Source organism: Botryllus schlosseri, chromosome 5, assembly GCF_051294905.1.
Source record: "Botryllus schlosseri isolate E-star chromosome 5, Bs_hap1, whole genome shotgun sequence".
NCBI lineage: Eukaryota > Metazoa > Chordata > Ascidiacea > Stolidobranchia > Styelidae > Botryllus > Botryllus schlosseri.
Genome location: NC_137240.1, coordinates 9,900,663 through 9,920,986, shown reverse-complemented (window position 1 = coordinate 9,920,986; position 20,324 = coordinate 9,900,663). Strand labels below are relative to the sequence as shown.

The window sequence follows — 20,324 nt, the reverse complement described above, 5'->3', positions numbered from 1 at the left end:
GCATGCATCTGCTTTGCATAGCATCCGTCGTTAAATTGATCTAACCAAACAGTTTTCGTAGATGATGGTAAGTTTATATTTTGTATGAATGATCTTTGATCACGTATGTGATAACGTAAAAGTTAGTAACCATCTGGGATACACGACACTGCTTGTCGTCACACTTACAGCCTCACTCTCTGTTTACGTCTGCACCCTGTAGTGAGAATAGTATAATTTGCTTCGTCATCCCTAGAGGACCGCAATTTTCCATGGAAATATACCTTAGATAATTATGCATCGGAAACTTTTCAAATACTTCCACCGTTGAACTATAAGATAAATCCATTTGCGATTCCTGGAACAGGAGGAACGTACTGATCACAGCGTGCTCTGTTATCAGTCCTTCTCTGTCGACTGGAGTCAGCCGCTCAGTGTACTTACAAATGCACGATAGAAATTTTGTCAAGGCTCGACCATTGCTGACACTAACTAATATACGTCGTAAATTGCAAAGATTAATCTATGCGAGACAGGTGAAAGATCAAACCACTAACGCTACATTACCTTACAGTCTCACACGAGGTTCTGAGTTGGTCGAAATCTCAAGATCAATCAATTTCTTAATAGTTTCGTTTTAATCAAGAACGTGCATGCGATACATTTTTTACTTTGACAGGTGCGATATCGCCGTCTATACGAATCCAGATAAGTTTTGAAGACCAACCAATGGCCCGCGCCTCCTCATAAGTGATTTGATTTTCAATTAGACCACACAGCTTTATTTAGCAGTGTTTTATCGTATAAATATAAAGCATGTACAATTGTACATAATCCGCCGTATTATCTAAAATTCTATTTCATGGCTACCTTAATATATGACAAAGAGAACAGTAATAGCAAGAACACACAGCAAAGCTATCTTTGACAGTCGGATCTTTGTCTCTTGAATCGTAATTTTGCCGAAATCGCAATCTGCCGGACTCGTGCCGGACGCGACCTCTTTTACGAATTCAGCGCGAACGTTTTTCGCCGGGAAATCAATGTCCGGTACGCTGACCCCGAGAAATTCGCAAAGCGGGCCCCAGCCGTCTTTCACGTTGTATACGAAAAGGTTCTCTTTTGGGCATTTTCGCTTCACGTACAAGTTGTGTTGTCTGTATCGAGACCTGGAACGGATACAGATGCGGTGCTACTCATGTATAATATAGCTTAAAAATTTCTCCCAATTATGCAAAAATTAAAAGATATCCTATACTTCTAGTTGCTGAAAGCATAAAACCACTGGAATAATTCAGAAAATATGAAACTTTTGCAGTTTCAGTGTCATATTATCATGTCTGAAACCCAAGCTGGCTCACCAAATGCATCATGTAAATTGTTAAAATGTTATGTGACAGGTCTAAATGATCATTTAAGCATCCTATTTTTTTTTTTTCAAATGTCTTATAACTATGCCGTAATTGTGTAAATACTTTTGAGAAAACATGTACTATGAGCCTACTGACGATTAGCACCCGATATAGTTGACTTATATACGCTGTGCAGTGGCTAGAACCCTTGAAATCGTCGTCTGTTCAACAGTTATAGCAGGTAGATATAGATCGTTGATACGGAATGGGTGTTCTGGTCACGATGATCGGGACCGTAAAAATGCTGCATAACGATGTTGACCCATTTAAAGACATCTGTTTATGACAGTGGTCGGAAGCCTTTTTCGTTGAAGGAGCCATATGCTCTCTGTAGGTTCTATTGCCAATGCCATTCCACTGTGACGTCTCAATTATGGACTCGTGACGTCATGACTAACAGAAACAAAAAAAAACATGTTTTAAACGAAGGCCCTGTATTGTACGGTTGTGTTTTAAATTGAATTTTGATTTAAATTCAACCCTGAAATCTAAGGTCCATATGCTCAAAATTAACCCCACCTCAGCACAGCGGACGGTGGTATCCCCAGCATATGTTGCGTTCCGAGACTGGCAGGAATGAATATTTGAGCGAATTCTGAGAACCCTCGTCGTATCTTTCCGGAAATTATAAAAAAGAGCAAGGAAATGATGGTTTCGTTTCTGAAAACGGAAAGGAAAATACATGACATCAATATTGTGGACGTGACAGGTTTCTGAGATGTCCAGTTGAAATACAACAATATGCTAAAGTTTGTATCGAGGTTATAGACGATGTAGAAGATGTAAACTATCAGAATTAGGAAGCTTCGCATTTAACCGAGTCGTGACTGTACGAGTACAAGTGTACATGTACCAGGTACAAAACTATTTGCATCGCCCTCATCATTCCAGACGTGATTCGATTCGGATTCTGTGATTTGAGTCGTACGTTATCAAATGTTACTTGAATCTAGTTCGTATTGGTTATTCGCATTCGTATTGTCCAGTCGTAGGTAACGTATTCATCTACATGACCAAAATTTTTATTATACACTTAAGTGCGGTTTATAGCCCCATTGTCCTTTGTACACAACGACAGGAATATCACATATACTAATGTCTCTCTCTCTCTCCCTCTCATCAGATAAGGGCAATATTTCTTCAATTTGGGAACAAATATTTTCAACGCCAGAACACTCGTTGAAATTGCATATCGTTTCCAAAAGTTTTGTTCGTTTCAAAAAGAGCTCAGAGACCACATTTGAAATGTGGTTGTGCGCCGGACACTCGTAATGATCTCAACAAATACTATTGGATGGAACATAAAGCGCAGCGGATATATTTAAGCCTGCTTGGCCTTTCCTGCAGATTTTTCTGTCGCTTCCAGGCACTGCAGGGAAACCCTTAGCAACTTGCAACGCTCGGTCGTACCAACGGTGGGGAACCACGGTTGTGTGGGCCTTGAATCCGTCAGTCAATTTCTGTCGTGATTATTATCGGCATCCACACGAAGTGAATACTTTCCAGATGAAAACTAGACATATATTTTGTTTTTCGTAAAGAAATAACTAGGGGTGCTGCCATTGGGTAACGCCTTAATCGGCATCGGCGATTTAGTGAATGGTATACCCACGGATATCTAAAACTTAGATATCCCTAGGTATACCGTATTTATTAGGTATTAGATCACAAACACACGTGACACGAGAAACTTTGTTCAACTCTTACCGAAATAGAATAAGACTATTTGTGACCTCATAGTGGTTCCTCACGCTTTCGTACCATTCATCTTCGGTGGATCGTACTGTTAGAATGACCTAGAAATAAACGAATCCTAATATTGTTACACTATATGCAAACCATTGTGTCACTTTCATAGGATCTAAATAGCTCAGGTTATATGTTTGTGGAGTGAAGTAGCATATAGGCGTATAGGCCTAATAAAATAGTTGTTTAGTTAACCACACACTGCGAAAACACGGTTTTCCATCGTCGCATTACCGGTCTGTTGAACCGAGATTAGGAGAAGGTTTACGTCACGTAGGTCCACCTATTACGTCAAAATGTTAGTGGCAATGCCTGTCTAGCGTACGCCTACCGCAGCAATATGGAAATCAAAGAGGACGTGTAGGTCTTACAGCAGTGGTTCCCAAACGGTGGGGAATTCCCCACTAGTGGGAATTCAATGGTTTCTGGTGGAGAATAGACGCATTTGTTCAAAATTATAGACAGGACAGTCTACATATTCACGGAGACACATGCGCAATTACCGTTAGTTAACTGCTCTGGAATGTATGTATCGAATATTATATTGCGTGTTGTTCACAAAACCTCATTTTTAACTCTGGATAGTCAATGATGGCGTCACAAACGCACCCAGCACGACTAGTTTGACGTGAAATAACGCTTTCGCAAAATTTTGAGCGTTACTGGTATCGGTTCACAATACGTTTTATGTTGCAGTAGCCTATTAGGCGATTGTCTTGCGTACTGGTGTGGTTGTGTGTCTTGTGTAGTCAAACCAGCAAATAGCTGCTCTGTGACGACAAAAGTGCTGAGTAGTGGGGAACAGGACCGTAACTGCCGCACCCCAAACCCCCCAATCGGGGGGGGGGGGCGAGCTCGAAGGGGTCCAAAATTATTTCGTGAATTAACATAAATTAAAGTATTTTTTTTAATTTATGCCACTTTTTCAAAAAATTTTCGCGCTGTGTGCACGATTTATTATTGCCGAATATCAAATTATTGGGTACCCTTCCCCCACGAAATTACGTAGAATTTATAGAAATGGAGACTTCGGCGTCGGCCATTACTGTGCCACGACGCACCAAGGCATATAAAGTTATAGGCCATGTAACATTCAACTCCGAGAAGTGTGCCAGAACGATCGGCAGCGAGAAGACCTTGGCCGAGAAGGAATGCCCTTGTGGAGACCCCAAAACGGTGATATATATACAACATGCATATATGTTTAATTGGCTAAATGGCTGGCGCCGAATGTTCCTGTCCTGGCGATCTGAGCGCCACAGGGCAAATGCCATCCCGCAGGGAAAAATTATTTACCAGTAAAGCAATACTAATTTAAAATCGTGTGTGCCTTTCAGTTTTGGCGATTTCCATATCTTTTGACATAGCAGATATAGGAGGTCACGAAATAGCATAATGTAACGAAGTCAATATACAATTCAATTCAATTCAATTCTTATTTACAGGCCCTACCTTTTCCAGAACACCTCACTTAGCTCTACCGGTAAATCTAATTACGTGAGCAGAGAGGGGATGAAAAATTGATAGCAAAATATATGCAATTCCCGATCATATTGGCCGATTCAAACACGAATTATATAAATTTATCGCGCCTCGCGCGTTTGGTCGAAATAAGGCGACGCGCTAAACAGCAGACCCAATGTAGCTGATAAGTTGCAGGGAAAAAGCGTACAGGCTCAGCGGGACTGAGAGGGTCCTGGGGGCCCAAGACCAACGTTTTTTGGCGGGGCTAACAAAGTGCTGTTACGGTCCTGGTGGGGAATGAAGGCTCGGAATAAATCTGAAGTGGGGAATGAAGACAAAAAGGTTGGGAACCACTGTCTTAAAGTGACTGACGAGACTATTCATACCAGTATTGAAGTCGTTCGGTTGTAGTTCTATATAACTGTGATTAGATGATGGCTAACTAACTTCCAGAATCGAGAATCTAGGTTCAACTAAATCGAGAGAATTGCATATTCGACGGTTATCTTGCAACGAATCAAGCACAGTGTGCTTAGCACAGTTATATACAGCAGAGAAGTTCAAATTTGAACAGATTAATAGTAACTATAGCTTCCTCATTTCCGCACACATTGACTGGCCCTGGCAACCGGAGCTTACGGAGTCATTATGCTTGCGGACCAGGCGGTTGCACCATCATTAATCCTGCTCTAGCTATGCACATACCTTTGCATCGGGAAATGCTTGATGCAACTGCTCCCAGAGTATGTTACCAGGTAAATCAGTCAATGCATCAACACCTGACAACGCATTTTGGATATCTTTTGCAGTGGCGGTGTTGTCCATAATCTGAAAGGTTGGTACATGTAGCCCCGGGGTGGCCAACCTGCTGCCGTAGAAGGAAATTTGTGTGGCCGTGGGCATGGACACGTAATTCAATTAGTATGTATTGGCGGCCGTCGACATGCAATTTGAGTTCACAAATTGACTCTCGATTTCTTGATAGATTTTAATTAATCTTGAAATTTCTCCGCTCTGCGCGCGATTCAATGTCTTTTCATTTTTCGGTTTTAATATAGTAGGGCTTTTGCAATTAGAGTCCCACATTACAGATTCGGACAGCAAAGGAAAGGGATGCGCCCCGTATAGAAATACCAACTCGGAATCGTGTACTCCTCACTATAACGACAATCCTGATGGGAGGTCAAGAAATAGCAGCATGCAACGAAGTGACTAATAACGATTTGCCCACCCGAAGAAGCATCATCATCTATAACGTACCCTAAATTTTCGAAAACACCCCCTCCATCAACCGATACCGATACCATATACCGATGAATCTGATCATATCCCTGGGCTGATAAAGGATAAATGTTTGATAGTAATGTGTAAAACGACTGATATTAATCACGAAATTGCATTAGTAAATCTGAAAAAATTTCGCGCTTCGTGGGACAATGGCCAGTCCCATAACAAGACCAGTGACCACTCGCGATTTCGGTGCGTATAGAAAGCCTATAAGATTAAATAGATTAGTCCTGAGTTCACTAGAAATAGTCATAGACACTCCAACATGGGCATTTGACCTCCAGCTAGTTCAATACGGCTATGCCCTGGAATGCAGCCGTAGGCTACATCAGTAGTCGGAATGCGGCCGTGAATGGCAAAAAGGTTGGCCACCCCTGATGTAGCCTATGTGTCGAATTCTTATCATTAGCCATCATTTTATGACAAAATGATGGGATCCCTGTCTTAGTCAGGAAAATAGTAATGTGATTGTCGTAGCTCGAAATCAATGTACCTTGTACCAAATATCCTTTTCATAGAAATACTGTTGAAAAACGTCATGAACTTCGTAACCAAGTATCCGCAATGCCTGCGCCATCGTCTTGGTCCCGGTCTTTTGGATACCGGCGCATATTACTCTCATTATTTCGATAAACTCGCGTCCAACCAATAAGTACTGAGATATGCAATTCTACCCTTTCACCGGCGAAAGCTGAAAATCTGAAAAAGCGACAGGGGAGCAACCTACAGCTACAAGTATTGCATAAGCCCCTATGGTGATATTCTGAAAAACAATGTGACTTACAGTTTTAAGTGCAAATATTCGTCGTCACAATCGTTTTAACAGTATGTGCTTAACTTGTTTTACTCACTGCGAATACATCACCACTCTTATTTGAGCAGCATTGGTCCCCCTTTATCCGTGGCGCACCTCGTAAATATATTTTGGAACTATAGAAGTTAAAGCAACGACAATATTTGGTACCGAAGTGACCTTCCTACTGAAACTCGATGTATCGGGGTTATTTGTCACTAAATATTGGCTAGTGTACGGAAAGCTGTACTGCGGGGACACTGTATGGGCACTTGATTCCGATAGTACGTCAATATTATTTCTTTAGCGATATCGTCTTCCTCAGTTAAGTTATGAATTAAACAAGTGTGCCAACTGCCACAACTCTGTATCCATCGTTAGCTATACGTGCTCTGCATTCCAACAAAACCGCGAACACCGCAACACGCGACCCGCTTCTCAATGTAACCACGCCAGTTTGTTTCTTTTCTGGTCTCGGTAATAAATAGTAATAGCAACTGGACACTTAAGCCGTTGTAGTTCCGTGTGCGAATGCCGAAGCATAGCTGAGGCTGTTAATATTTTACAAACAATCATATTTATAGCAACAGAGGGGTGCTTAAGACTATGGCACGGGTTGCATGACCGGTAGGCCTATCCATTACAGTTGTAAGCTATCGCGATGATATGGGCCTTAAAACTGTATTTATATAGGATTACCATACGTCCTCCTTTTTTTAGTCAACCACCTGACAATGTGGAGGAAAAAACGGTATTTTGGGCGCTGAGCGGGAAAGTTGACCTTCTTTTTTTTTTAGTCAACCGACCACAAAGTGGGAAATATGTACCTTCTCCGGTTTTGCAAGTCGGAAAATTCTGAAATAGTGTCCTCTTTTCAGATTTCCAAAATATGCTAACCCTAATTTATACGATTCTCGCAGATTGGTTGAAGGCCGAGAATGGCCTAGTGTACTGTTCGCAGGGCTTAGGCCACGTGATTGAATGCTTAAGAACTAGGCCTGGGCAAAATAGCACCATAATGATTCGATTCTGAAGCAAGTATTAGGCATCGAGTCACGTATGCTAGTATGACTTATTATGGCGTCATAACAGTACGAACGATGTGGAAGAATATAATGCCAGTTCTTTTGGGTATTTTCTCGATCATTAATATATCATTGCACTTTGAGAACTTTGTCATAAGCGCAGATGCTGAAGAGAGTAGCCACTAGCTAGCTTGCTAACCAGTGCATCGTTGCTATGCGCAACCCATCACGTGATTGATGTCCTGCAAATATCCTATTGCGCCACTGCAGCTGTTTCGATTTCGAAGCACTGAACTCAGATCCATTCATAAAGCTATTGGTACGTTGCACCATAGGTATTATTTACGCGGCGGGGGTTTACTTTCGTTCACTGCTAAGTTGACACCATTTGCCACCGGGACGAACTGCACGATCAATATACCGACTGAAAGGCGGGCTCTGTCACATGACATATTGTTTTATATATTATACGACGCGTTGTGTTTACTTTGCTTATGAGGATTCATGCAACCCGAACGGCACTTCGAATAAACTGAGCCACTGCATTTATAACAATAACTCGAGACGCGTGTAGTTTCAGAAACATTCATTTACTCAAATCGAATTCATCGTCGAGGTAGTCACGAATGTGGGGTATAGCCAGAGGTGGTCAGTAACGAAGTACTTCTACTTTTTGGAAGTACTCAAGTAGTTTTCCTCTACTTCTGGTACTTACTCAACTGGATCTGATTTTCTCTACTTCTACTTCTACTTCGTAATATTTTGTGATCTACTTACTTACTTTTCGCTATTTTCAGTTTGTCAAGTATAAGTAGTTTAATCCCCAATACGAAAGATAGCCTGAGGAATTTCGGGGCTGTTTTACGGAGTACCAACATTTAATATTCATAAAAGTCAAGTAAAGCCCAGAAATTTTGTTGCGCTTCGCGAACAGTAGTTATATGGAGTGAGCAATATGTTTTCACGAAAGTATCAGTGAATATTATTTAGGTAGCGGATTGGTTGATTCCGCTCACACCGCATTGTCGCCCATATCAAATATTTCATCACAGTAAATATGGCCCACCATAAGATTTGAAACTACCGTTTCGCAATCTAGCCATTACCTATCATATCGTAATCTAGCAGCCCATGACGTGTCGGGAAAATCTGGAAAATGCGGCTTTTTTTAACGTTACACCTGTTTTAGCAGATTACCTTTGAAGCTTTATGGACAAAAGACATGAAATATATTTTCCGCTTTTTAGAAGTGGTATATATATTTCACTTTCAATTCCAAGCTTCATACTTTGAGTTCTAATTACTTTCAGTTCTTGTGTCTGCAGAACATCCATGTTGAAGCATACATACAAGTGTATAGTAATGCCTCTATTTTCTGAAAATAAAGCTACACTAAATATAAATTTTACGATCCGCAATATTTGTAATTAATGTATACTAATCGCGCAAAGTATTGAAACTGTATCCGATACAACTTCTCTGTATTGCTCTTCGCCTAAACTCGGGACCTTATAGTATGGGGTAGGGCGCCATGTCATGATATTCTTTAAGACGGGTTTTTCTAGTAAACAAAGGGTTAGTATCGCATTTTCATATCAATACTATAATTTGCATCCCATGATGTGAAGGAATGCATATTCTGTCGAAAATTGATACCTCCTGGGATACGCATCAATACGAATCAAGCTCTCTGCATCTTCCGCATAGCTCAATTTGTAGCTTTTGACAGTCCATGAGAACGAATTAAGACTGTTATCAAAACTACTCACTTACTTGAGTAGATTTAAAGTCAGTCAATTCTACTTCTACTTCAAGTAGTTTTAGGTGTCTTACGGAAGAAGTACTTCTACTCGTACTTGAGTATATTTTTTCGCCGCTACTTCTACTTCTACTTGAGTAGCTTTCTTGACTACTTTGACCACCTCTGAGTATAGCGAATGGCCGGATTTACCACTACGAACTTTCGATTTAAGAATTATGACGCCATTTATTTCCACTACGTCACGATGGATATCGTGACGTTAAGACATTGTTCAAGAAATGTAGCCTCCAACAACATTTGTGCCCTGCTTATGGATATTTCAGATATATAAAAATGTAATTTCAGAAGTGGTCAGGTCATTAATGAAGTAAACTTCTACTTTTTCAGAGAACGCAAGTAATTTTGCCTTTTGCACTGCTTACTCGAGTGGCTGTGTTTTAAACTATTTCCGCTTCTACATTGACATTTATTTGGGAAAACTATTTACTTTACAATTTGTATTTTGAAAAATAAAAAGTATTTTTCGGGTAACCTTGCATTACTTTTATGATTGAAATTGTCATAAGAACCCCTTGAAATATAGATCCGTTATCGCTTATCGCGCATGATAAGCGAATCGTCATATTTAGTGACATGATTGCTGATATGCAATGTTCTTTCTAAGTCTTTACCAGTTGCTGACGATTACCCCCGACGAGTGTTAGCCGAAAATATTCTGATTCATTTCAATATGAAAATACCGTTCCGTTGAATATATTTCTATAAGATTCCACCAAATTGTAGTGTCACTAAAGATTTTCCGTTCGTCGTTAGGATACATCTTGCAATTTAGAAAGTATTCATCTCCGATTAACTGCAAAAAGTATGCGACCACGCGACCAAATCTACCTTTTGAAACTACTTATTTGAATACTTTTTTGACCTTTGATTTTCCTGGTGCACTTGAAGTGGTTGTGGCATGTATTGGAAATGTAACTTCCACTTCTAAATCAGTATCAACGCTGATTACTTTGACCCAGGGTTGTAATCAAGTCACAGGGCTCTGAGTCGCAACCACCGAGTCAAGTCTGAGTCCAAGTCGGCGAGCAGAGGGTCGAGTCCGAGTCATGATATTATGACTCGAGTCCGAGTCCAAGTCATTGCGTTGGCTGCTCAGTTTCCAGTTAAAGTATTATTAAACCCTCTTTTTGCAACTCTGTTTGGTGATATCAAATCGTTCCCATTTATGATATACTCATTTGCCTCACTTTTAGCAGTTTTTGGTCGAATTTTCAAGTACCAGTAATCGAAGAAATCCCAATAGTGTGGTTACTTTACTATTCTTCGAAATTACAATGAAATGTCGGTCTTAGATGTCTGAGTCTCCAGTCATATGACTTGGTTCGAGTTCTGCGCAATATCTCGAGTCCAAGTCAAGTCAATACACAAATTGACTCGAGTCGAGTCATTTCCGTATTTTGAGAAAAAGGCTCGAGTCAAGTCGAGTCATCAGAAAATCGTGACCCGAGCCGGACTCGTGTCGAGTCATGACTCGAGTCATTGCAACCCTGCTTTGACCACCTCAGGTAATTTGACAACGTAGCCAGAGAAGTTTGCAACATAAATGACTCGAGTCCAAGTGGCCTTTCAGCCAACTTTCGTATCCAGGTGACGAAAGCAAAGCGACTTCATTTTGGAATGGACGGCAGTGCATGGAAATTTGGATAGGGCACTAATATGATGGAAGCTGAAGTATATATGCCTGATACCTGTTACTCGGCGTGGCCAGGATCTACATTTGGGATGGCAAATAAATTACAATATGTCTTCACGTCTTGAACCCAATATGAATAAACGCGACGTCATGACGTCGGAGTCGAAACATTAAGGCGATATAAGGCATTCTCTTACAGATTACAGCGGTGTTCCTTGTGCTGTTGTCACGTTTATTATAAACTATTCTACTCTGCATTGCTTAAACAACATGTTTACATAGTTGTAGCTAGTCAGTTGTATAAGTAATCTTATTTTTTCAATTGAGAAAACTCAATTGCGTCAGAACTGATGGTTCGAAGAGCTTCTATAAAATGATGATGTAGCGTTGGGACGGTTGAGCTACTGTGAACCGCACAAAGATAATTCTGTCGGGCAGAACATACAATTGCATCGAGAGCAGCGTGTAGACACGCTAATTGCGTGCCGGCGCGCCAGGAGTTGGCCCAGGGTAATCGACGCTTGCTAACATCCGTATGGGATGTGCAGTGAGCATTGAACACCATATACATAACGTAGGCAACACAACTTTAAAACTCAAGACTTGGTGTAGTCACAATTTCAACTATCGATTTTATTTTTAACATATTATGACTAAAGACGACGCTATGAAAGCATGAGAGTTGTGATCAAATAAGTATACAATCAAACATCTCATGCCCATTACAATCAATAGCCATAATAGACATTGTCATGACACCAACAGCCATCATTACATTAGACAACGAAGGCGGTCGGCAAATTTTCTGCTAACAAAACGGCTCGAAAACCTCTATATAAGATAGCATATCAAGTATAGCAAAAGAACAATCAGAGAGACCACGAAAAGCGAAACGCGAAGGACCAATTCCTTGTGAGATCGCGCCGAGAATCCGGAATCGTTTTCCCCGCGATTGGAAGTAACCTCTTTCACGAACGACGACGCCACGTTCTTCATTGGAAACGGTGCGTCCGGCACTGAGACGCCGAGAAATTCACATAGTGGACCCCATCCGTCCTTGACGTTATAAATCAGCAATTGCCTTGGCGGACATCTGCTTCTAACGTACATGTTGTGCTGGCGGTATCGTGACCTAGGAAAAATGCATTTGATGATACAGTTAAAGAATGAACAAGCGATGCGGAAATCACACGAAACGTTGGAATAATGACCTAAAAGATATGTATTCAATATATAGGGATAACCAGACAATTCGGTCATTTGCCTTTACAGACATATAATTTGTGACACGATCAGATATAGGGTTATGGAAATTGGGATTGGTTAGAAGTGAGAATCGGTTAGAGTTAGGGCTAGGCAGGGTTGTCATCGACATGGATAAAAAAAACTTTTTTAACGGTGCAAAATTTGGAAACTGATGACTACAGACAAAACATCGTCCAATTTAATTCCGGCTCCATGTGTTAATTTGTTAAATTCAGATGGGTAGAGCAAACAGTGTTGTTTCTTCACCATAATTACCTTAAAATAGGTTCCGGCGCGATCCCCCACGGAAATCTGGTTCCAAACGCATTGTTCATAAATAAAATCGTGAAATTTGTAAAGTCCCTGTTCAGTGGTCCGGCGAGATACGTGAGGATGGTGTAAAGCGTGTCATTCCTACACGAAAAAAAGTTTTACAACGTGAAAAGGCGTCAACGGCAAGCTGTATCTAACTTTGTCATAGTACAGAGGCGTCCGAATGTTTTGGCTAAATGACCACATTCGGTGCACAAAAAATTTCGAATGTTGACTGCGTTATTGTTACATGACCTATAGTAGTAGGACATACATGTATTATTAGAAATGGCAGTCTTTTGTCGCAATGTCTGTTCAAAACCATTTCACCAAAATATATATTTTACAATTCTATACTAGTGTGGAGCGGATCGACACATTGTCTGGTCCTACTCTGATCCTGTTTTTGAAAGCTCTGGTCCGACTCCTGTCCGAAATGACCGTGATCCGGGCCGAAAAACTCCGAAAATATGTAACGACTCACATGACGGTATTGAATATTGATTGAAACAATGCATACAGGAAATTAAAAACACAAAGATCAAGCCTAACTCTTATCTGAAGTAATTATGCCAACTTGGACTTAGCATGTGGTTTATTTCCGTGAACGTTTCACTTTAACTATTGATTCCAGGGTGGAAGAGGGTAAGCATGTCCTATATTATTGGTAAAAAGTACTGATCCGGCTCCGATCCGACCCCGACCGTATCAGAAAAATTACTGATCCGGCTCCGAACCGGCTTTGGGGAAAATGAGAATATCCGGCTTCGGTCCATGCCCCGCTCTATTATATACGAACATAAAAACTAATTTTGGAAAGCTCTCTTCGGTAATGTCAAGATGTACCGTGCCAGTAAATCACACATGGCGGGAAGAATGATTTTCAATTCGAATATATCGGATAATCCAAATAGCTGCTCTACCGAAAAGAAGTCGGCATAACCATTGTGGACAGACGTGCATCGTTACCCTAAACGATTAAAGTAGTCTAACAAGTCTGCGACACTTTACGGTATCCAAGAAATATGACGTGATGTCCGACGATGAAAAGAATTCCAATCTTACCATCCAACTTTTATCAAGTTGTATGCAACCTCGTAGTGCTTCTTAACACTGCTATACCATTCGTCCTCACTCGATCGCAATGTCAAGATGACCTGTACAGTTTGCGTGACATATTCAAATACCCTGCTCATCGCGATATTTCAAGGATTTCGCCAACCTTAGAATCAGGGAATGCTTTTAGTATCTCCTCCCACACCACACTGGCTGGGAAATCTGTGACCGCGTCTACGTCTTTAAACGCTTCCACGTAATCCTCTTTTGTGATCCGGTTTGATAGAAGCTACAGGAAGCATAAAAGTGACGTCTAGTTGGGGGACGTATAGCCAACGGAAAAATCTCGCTCTTTCCCTCCCAATCATTGAATGTTTCGATATAGGCACATCATATACGCTATGCCGTCACATACGGATCGTGAAGCGTCTTCACTGCCGAGGAAACGTTGTCACCCAATTTGCGCGATGATTTTGCGAAAAGATTATTTGTAACATACATATGAAGTAGACAAATGGATACGACTCCCCCATATGTGAAAATTCCGTCACAATTTAAAAACATGAATCACAAATATCACAGCAAGTATCAAAATCAGATTAGGTTGTACAACTGTACAATGTATACCTACTAGTACTACTACATTAGTGTGCAGTACACTCTAAATTCAAAAGCTGAATCCAAAGGAAGCGGCACAATACCAACTATACGTCATGAAAGCGTGTGTCCACTGTCCAGACGCGGATTTGATGGTTACGGCTAATATTTGAGCTCGCAATATATTGCCGAATTCAATTTTTTCATATCAAAATAATTCATCCATTACATATTATGTTAAACTGTTAGTCGATATCCCTTGATTGTAGCTGCCTAGATTTGTTGAAAGGTTGCCAGGGAGTGCAAGATCGTCACAATCTTTAATTCAAGTCTTTGTTCAGTTTTACAAAATCCGTCATGCAAGTTCTTTCGCCTCGGGCCAATCTTATCGTTTCATAGCACCATATAATAAGTATCCATTGTCAGACGATACCAGATATGTCATAATACCATAATACGATTTCTATGCATACCTTCTTCCACAACTCCTCCTCGTAGAAGTATTGCTGAAAAACGTCGTGTACCTCGTATCCTAATATACGCAACGCTTCGGCTACCGATTTGGTCCCTGTCTTTTGAATTCCCGCGCAAATCACCTTCATTGTTCGCTTGATCACGTCACCTAACGGTATTGCGATGCTGAAAGTGTGGCGATGTCGTCTCACAGACCGGAAATATTATTTCCCTTGATGTCGGATCTGTGATCACTTCTTCATAGTTTCCCGAAAGTGTTATTATTAAACTACTGACATCAACATCTGACAAATAAACTAACAACATAAGCTGTTCTACGTCGTAATACAACATAATTCGCTGCGGCCTGTGCTACTACTCGCAGGCCGACTACTTCAGGTATTGCCTATAGCTGGTGCTTGAAACGGAATAGAGACAGTGCGACTGGTTTGTCTTGAAAATATTAACTACTACGCGATGAGCAAATTTACCACACCGAGTCGGTTTGATACCGCAGTGTTTACGTTCAATCATTCGGAACAAAGCTCATTAACAACCGAAGTATCGCGCTTACTGAGAGTCGGCATCGCGCTATGTCAATATTATCTGTGTAGTGCTGTGGGTGCGGCGTAATGGATTAATATATGTGTGTAACATTTCATTTATGCATACGCCTTATTAACGGTTATTGAGCTTTGTTGCCATAAAAGTGTTTGACATCCAGGAAAAAGAATATTGTTTATGACCTTGCACATTACATTATTACAGTCCATTATCGCTGTGCCACGTGCCACTGTGAAGAACGGCTACGAATAAAATGATTGTCGCAGCTGAGATGATATGGACAAATAAAATCGCAGTAAGTTACTAATAAGTAATGTTCTTCGGGGAGAGTGCTGTTAACAATCAACCAGATTATATTTTCATCTGCCCAAGACATAATCACAATGTACAATGCGATATACAAGACATCCGATGTAATGAATAGATAGGGGAATGTCGAACGACCAACCAGCAGAGGTGGTCAAAGTAGTCAAGGAAGTAGAAGTAGAAGTAGCGACAGAAAATCTACTCAAGTACGAGTAGAAGTACTTCTTCCATAAGCAACCAAAAACTACTTGAAGTAGAAGTAGAATTGACTGACTTTAAATCTACTCAAGTAAGTAAGTAGTTGTGAAAACGATCTCAATTAGTTCGCATGGATTGTCAAAAGCTGCAAATTGAGCTATGCGAATGGTGCAGAGCTTGATTCATATTGATGCATACCAGGAGGTATCCAATGTTCGACAGCATAAGCATTCGTCCGCATTATGGAATGAAAATGATACTATTGATATGGAAATCCTCTGTTTACTCGAACAGCACGTCTTGGAAAATATCATGGTATGGTGCCCTCCCCCATATTATAAGGCCCGTAGTGTAGTCGAAGAGCAATACGAAGACGATGTATCGGATACAGTGTAAACTGTAAACACTTTATGCGATTAGTAAACGTTAATGAAAACATGGTGGATCGTAAAAATGCCATATTGCGTAGCTTTATTTCCGAAAATTGAAGGCATTACTGCACTTGCGTTTTTACTTAGACATGAATGTTCTACAGACAAAAGAATTGATACTAATTAAAACTCAAAGTCTGATACTGGGAATTGAAATTGAGATATACAAACTACTTCTAAAAGCGAAAAATGTATTTCATGTCTTTAGTTCAGAAAGTTTCCAATGTGGTCTGCTAAAAGAGGGCTAAAGCTAAAAAAAAGTCTGAGTCCACTTTTCCAGATTAGGAAACGCCATGGACTGCTAGATTACGATATGCTAAGTAAATTCTAGATTTATTGCACACCACCAATTAACGTCAAGAGTGAGGAGGTTTTCGCCGAATTCGAGATACTAATGGCTCAATTGAAGCATCGTGAAGCAAAATCGATCGATGACTTGCCAGCGTTCAGAGCAAGACTTACGGATCTGGCACATTCGTATTGCGGATGTCCGGTTGACAAAGCAGATTTCCTGATGACGAAGGAATGCTTCCGTGTCATAAGATCTCTGCGAAGTAACCCCAACATCCACAGAACGAAACCTGATGAAGGTACAGGCGTGGTACTTTTAAACAGGAAACATTACGTAACAAAAATGATGTCTATTCTCGAAGATAAATCCTAATTCGTCGTACTTCGCCCGGTCTCGGAACATGACAATACCGCAAAGCTTGAAAGACGACTACAACGACGCCTTCGGAACTTGAAAAACGACGACGTAATATCCACTGAAGAATATGACTTCATCAGGTCTGTTCGCTCCCAACGACAGCGTATGTACGGATTACCGGGTCTATATATGTGTACATTAATATATCACTTCACTGACATGTAGGGCTGGAATTAGCAATGTGAGGTCACGTGACGTCATAAAGTTAACGTTCGCGTTCACACAGAACCTTTCAAAAAGGTTCGCGTTCACACGAACCTGAATCTTTCAGGGATTCGCACCATCCCTAGTATATTCCTTACCAAAATTTGGAGCATCAGCAAAATGCTGTCAGTACACATAGTAAACATAGATGTAGGAAGTATCTTGATGTGTTCTCCAATAGTATTAACCAAGAACCTATACTGTTACGAAATTATTAAGTTGGTACAGAACAGATACGTTACGACTCGGTGTCCAAGTGTGCAGCAAAACGCAACTACCGCGATCGAAAACGCGACATGATCGGGGAATTACCTGTTTCAGTCGTGTCGCAAAGCCAGTGTGCAGCAGCCTTTATTTGAATGCTCGCATTATTGCTAACGGTATCCCCTGATGAGTGTCAGCCGAAAAGCTTCGGGATTAAATTGAATATATTATTAAAATGCTAGATTGCGAAACATAGTTTCAAACGTTATGATGGGCCATATATGTGATGAAATATTTCATATAGGTGACAATGCGGTGTGAACGGAACTACGCAACCCGCTACCTAAATTATATTCACCGATACTTTCGTGAAATCATATTGCTGGTTAATCCGTATCCACTATGTGCGCGAAGCGCGACAAAAATTCTGGACTTTACTCAACTTTTATGAAAATTAAATGTTGATACTCCGTGAAAACAGCCCTGAAATTCCTCTGGCTGTCTTCCTGATTGGAGGATTAAACTATTTCTACTTGACAAACTAAAAATAGCGAGAAGTAAGTAAGTAGATCACAAAATATTACGAAGTAGAAGTAGAGGTAGCGGTAAATTCGATCTACTTGAGTAAGTACCCAAGTAGAGGAAAACTACTTGATTACTTTAAAAAAGTAGAAGTACTTCCTTACTGACCACCTCTGCCAACCAGTTGGGGTCTCTTGAACTGGAATCCACCTCGACCTAGTGCACGATGTCAAAGCCTTCTCCGATGTTATTCTTTATTCGTCGGTCCTTTTTACACGCTATTTCTTGCTCTTTTTCTTTCTTTATCGGGGCTTTTTTTCTGGGCTTTTCTGTCGCTGTAAGAGCAACGACACGGGGGACGAGGAGCCCCGTATAGTCTTCGTCGGCGTGAATCGAACCCCGGCTGCCTGCAAATCATACCTGGGCCGCCTGTTTTGATGGCGGCGGACGCTAACCACTAAGCTATCTCCGCCGTAAGTCGATCCGCACTAACCGGTCAGAAAAGATGCTTGACGGTTTCCTCGCACTGTTATTTAGTGTTTATTATCGCATTTGTTCATTTCTTCATAGTTTGCTGCCTGGTGAATATATATACAATACAATATAAATCGCGTAAAAGTCCCATTTTACAGTTATTCGCGCGGGAAGAGATATTTCGCGACACCAGTTGCGGATATCAAATGGAAGTTGAACACTAGTAATTTAGAATGCTGATTAACCACAGTGTGCAACATGTCTCATCTTAGGATCTGTGCTCATTGAATGTCAAATACATACACCGTGGTCTGGCTTCACGTGATGCGAAAATCTGCGATGTGGCAGCCTCGGCACGCGCCAGCGTGTAGTCAATTCCGCAGCGTTCTCCTCTGTGGCGCATTCATATCGCGAATTCTCGTTTCGATTTATCGACCGTCAGTTGGTTTGATACACCGTCTCATTTGATTGGAGGTACGCCTCCGCGTTGAATGATTCGATAACAAACCATTTGCTCCATACCCAATACACGGAGTTCGATTAGGTACAACACCGCTGCGTCCGTTCCAATTAGATCAGTGGTCTATCAAAGACAATCAATCGAATCGATGACATATGACAACAGGCAACCCCAGGATTACATATATGTTATTCGTCAATAATTACGATGAACGAAGACTTGACAGTGAGCAGAGAATTTATTATCAGTATACATTTACAGGTATGGGTAGCAAGAAGCTTTAAAATGTACCTGGATTGGGGTAGATGAGACGTGCATAATGTAGGGCTCTTGAAATCCGGCAACATTCCAGCTTACTCTCTTAAATATGATCTGTGGAAATAGGTGTCCGGTCACTACCGAAGAAACCGTTACCGAGAATGCTACTACCGAGAATGGACACCACAGAGGATGTAAATTACCGAGAATAGACACCACCGAGAATATACATTACCGAGAATGCAATGTATGCAATGCAGGCATGTTATGCGTATGTACAGGTCGTGTGTATGTGCATCACGGCTTTGTCACATTCGGTGTCGATTATCAGATATAAATTTCTCGACAACGCCGTCTCAGTAAGTTAGATTCTTGGCACTGGCCATTCTCGGTAATGTCCATTCTCGGTAATGTCCATTCTCGGCAATGGCATTCGCGGTAATGTTATTTCTCGGTAATTGTTTTCTCGGTATTGGTATTGAACCGTGGAAATATGAACATGCGGCACTTCAGCATTTAGATGAAATGTAGGGTTAGAGTTAGATTCAGGGTTTGTTTAAAGTTAGGGCTTGTGTAAGGCAGTGTTTCTGAACCTGGCCGCCACTCCCCCTCCCAGCAAGGGGCGATTTGGATTTTGAAGGGAGTGAAACGCTAAGGGGGCGAGTTGGGATGTACTTGGCTCCGGAAGCGGCGTGGGGGGGCGCTGAAGAATAATGGCGTCACAGTAGGGACATATGATTATATAGTAGTACAACAGGTAGACTATATATATATATATATCCCTGAGTTTTCATTGCAAATTACCATTCGACAAAATCTGTAGAATCTCGAAATTTTTCGTCGCGCTTTACGCGCAAAATATAGCTTATGTTCGCAGCATGTTTCCACTAATGCAGTGGTTTAACATAATTTATGTCAAATGAATTGCACGTACTTTTATTAGATCGTCAATTCCTCTTTAAAACAGTCCCGTCGCGTTAGCTCCGGTTATTTTACACAAAATATTTCGAACAAGGTATCTTATCCCGCAGCGCACAGCGTGTCCAAATCGAAGAAAGAGGCACAGGCTCTGTACCATTTTAGAGAGTAAGAGCCTTTTGTACAAGATGCTTTGAAGCGTTTTGGTCAAAATGATTAACTAAATATGTTTGTATTTGAGAGCTACAAAAT

At 41.0% G+C, this 20,324-nt stretch overlaps 3 protein-coding genes across 3 annotated transcripts in view; all 3 read right to left on the bottom strand.

Annotated features, from left to right (window-relative positions):
- LOC145439700 (uncharacterized) overlaps positions 1-20,324 on the bottom strand; it is a 215,890-nt gene that overhangs the window by 77,575 nt on the left and 117,991 nt on the right. The window lies entirely within an intron of this gene.
- On the bottom strand, positions 599-7,123 carry LOC145438962 (uncharacterized). The gene is made up of 5 exons (XM_080316369.1): positions 6,382-7,123; positions 5,307-5,429; positions 3,099-3,187; positions 1,911-2,051; positions 599-1,148 (listed from the first exon to the last, which is right to left on the bottom strand). The coding sequence occupies exons 1-5, from the start codon at positions 6,508-6,510 to the stop codon at positions 851-853; spliced, it is 780 nt and encodes a 259-aa protein (XP_080172495.1). The 5' UTR covers positions 6,511-7,123; the 3' UTR covers positions 599-850.
- LOC145439699 (uncharacterized) lies at positions 11,780-15,159 on the bottom strand. The gene is made up of 5 exons (XM_080317261.1): positions 14,845-15,159; positions 13,941-14,063; positions 13,784-13,875; positions 12,683-12,820; positions 11,780-12,293 (listed from the first exon to the last, which is right to left on the bottom strand). Exons 1-5 carry the CDS (start codon positions 14,971-14,973, stop codon positions 11,993-11,995), a joined length of 783 nt encoding a protein of 260 aa, XP_080173387.1. The 5' UTR covers positions 14,974-15,159; the 3' UTR covers positions 11,780-11,992.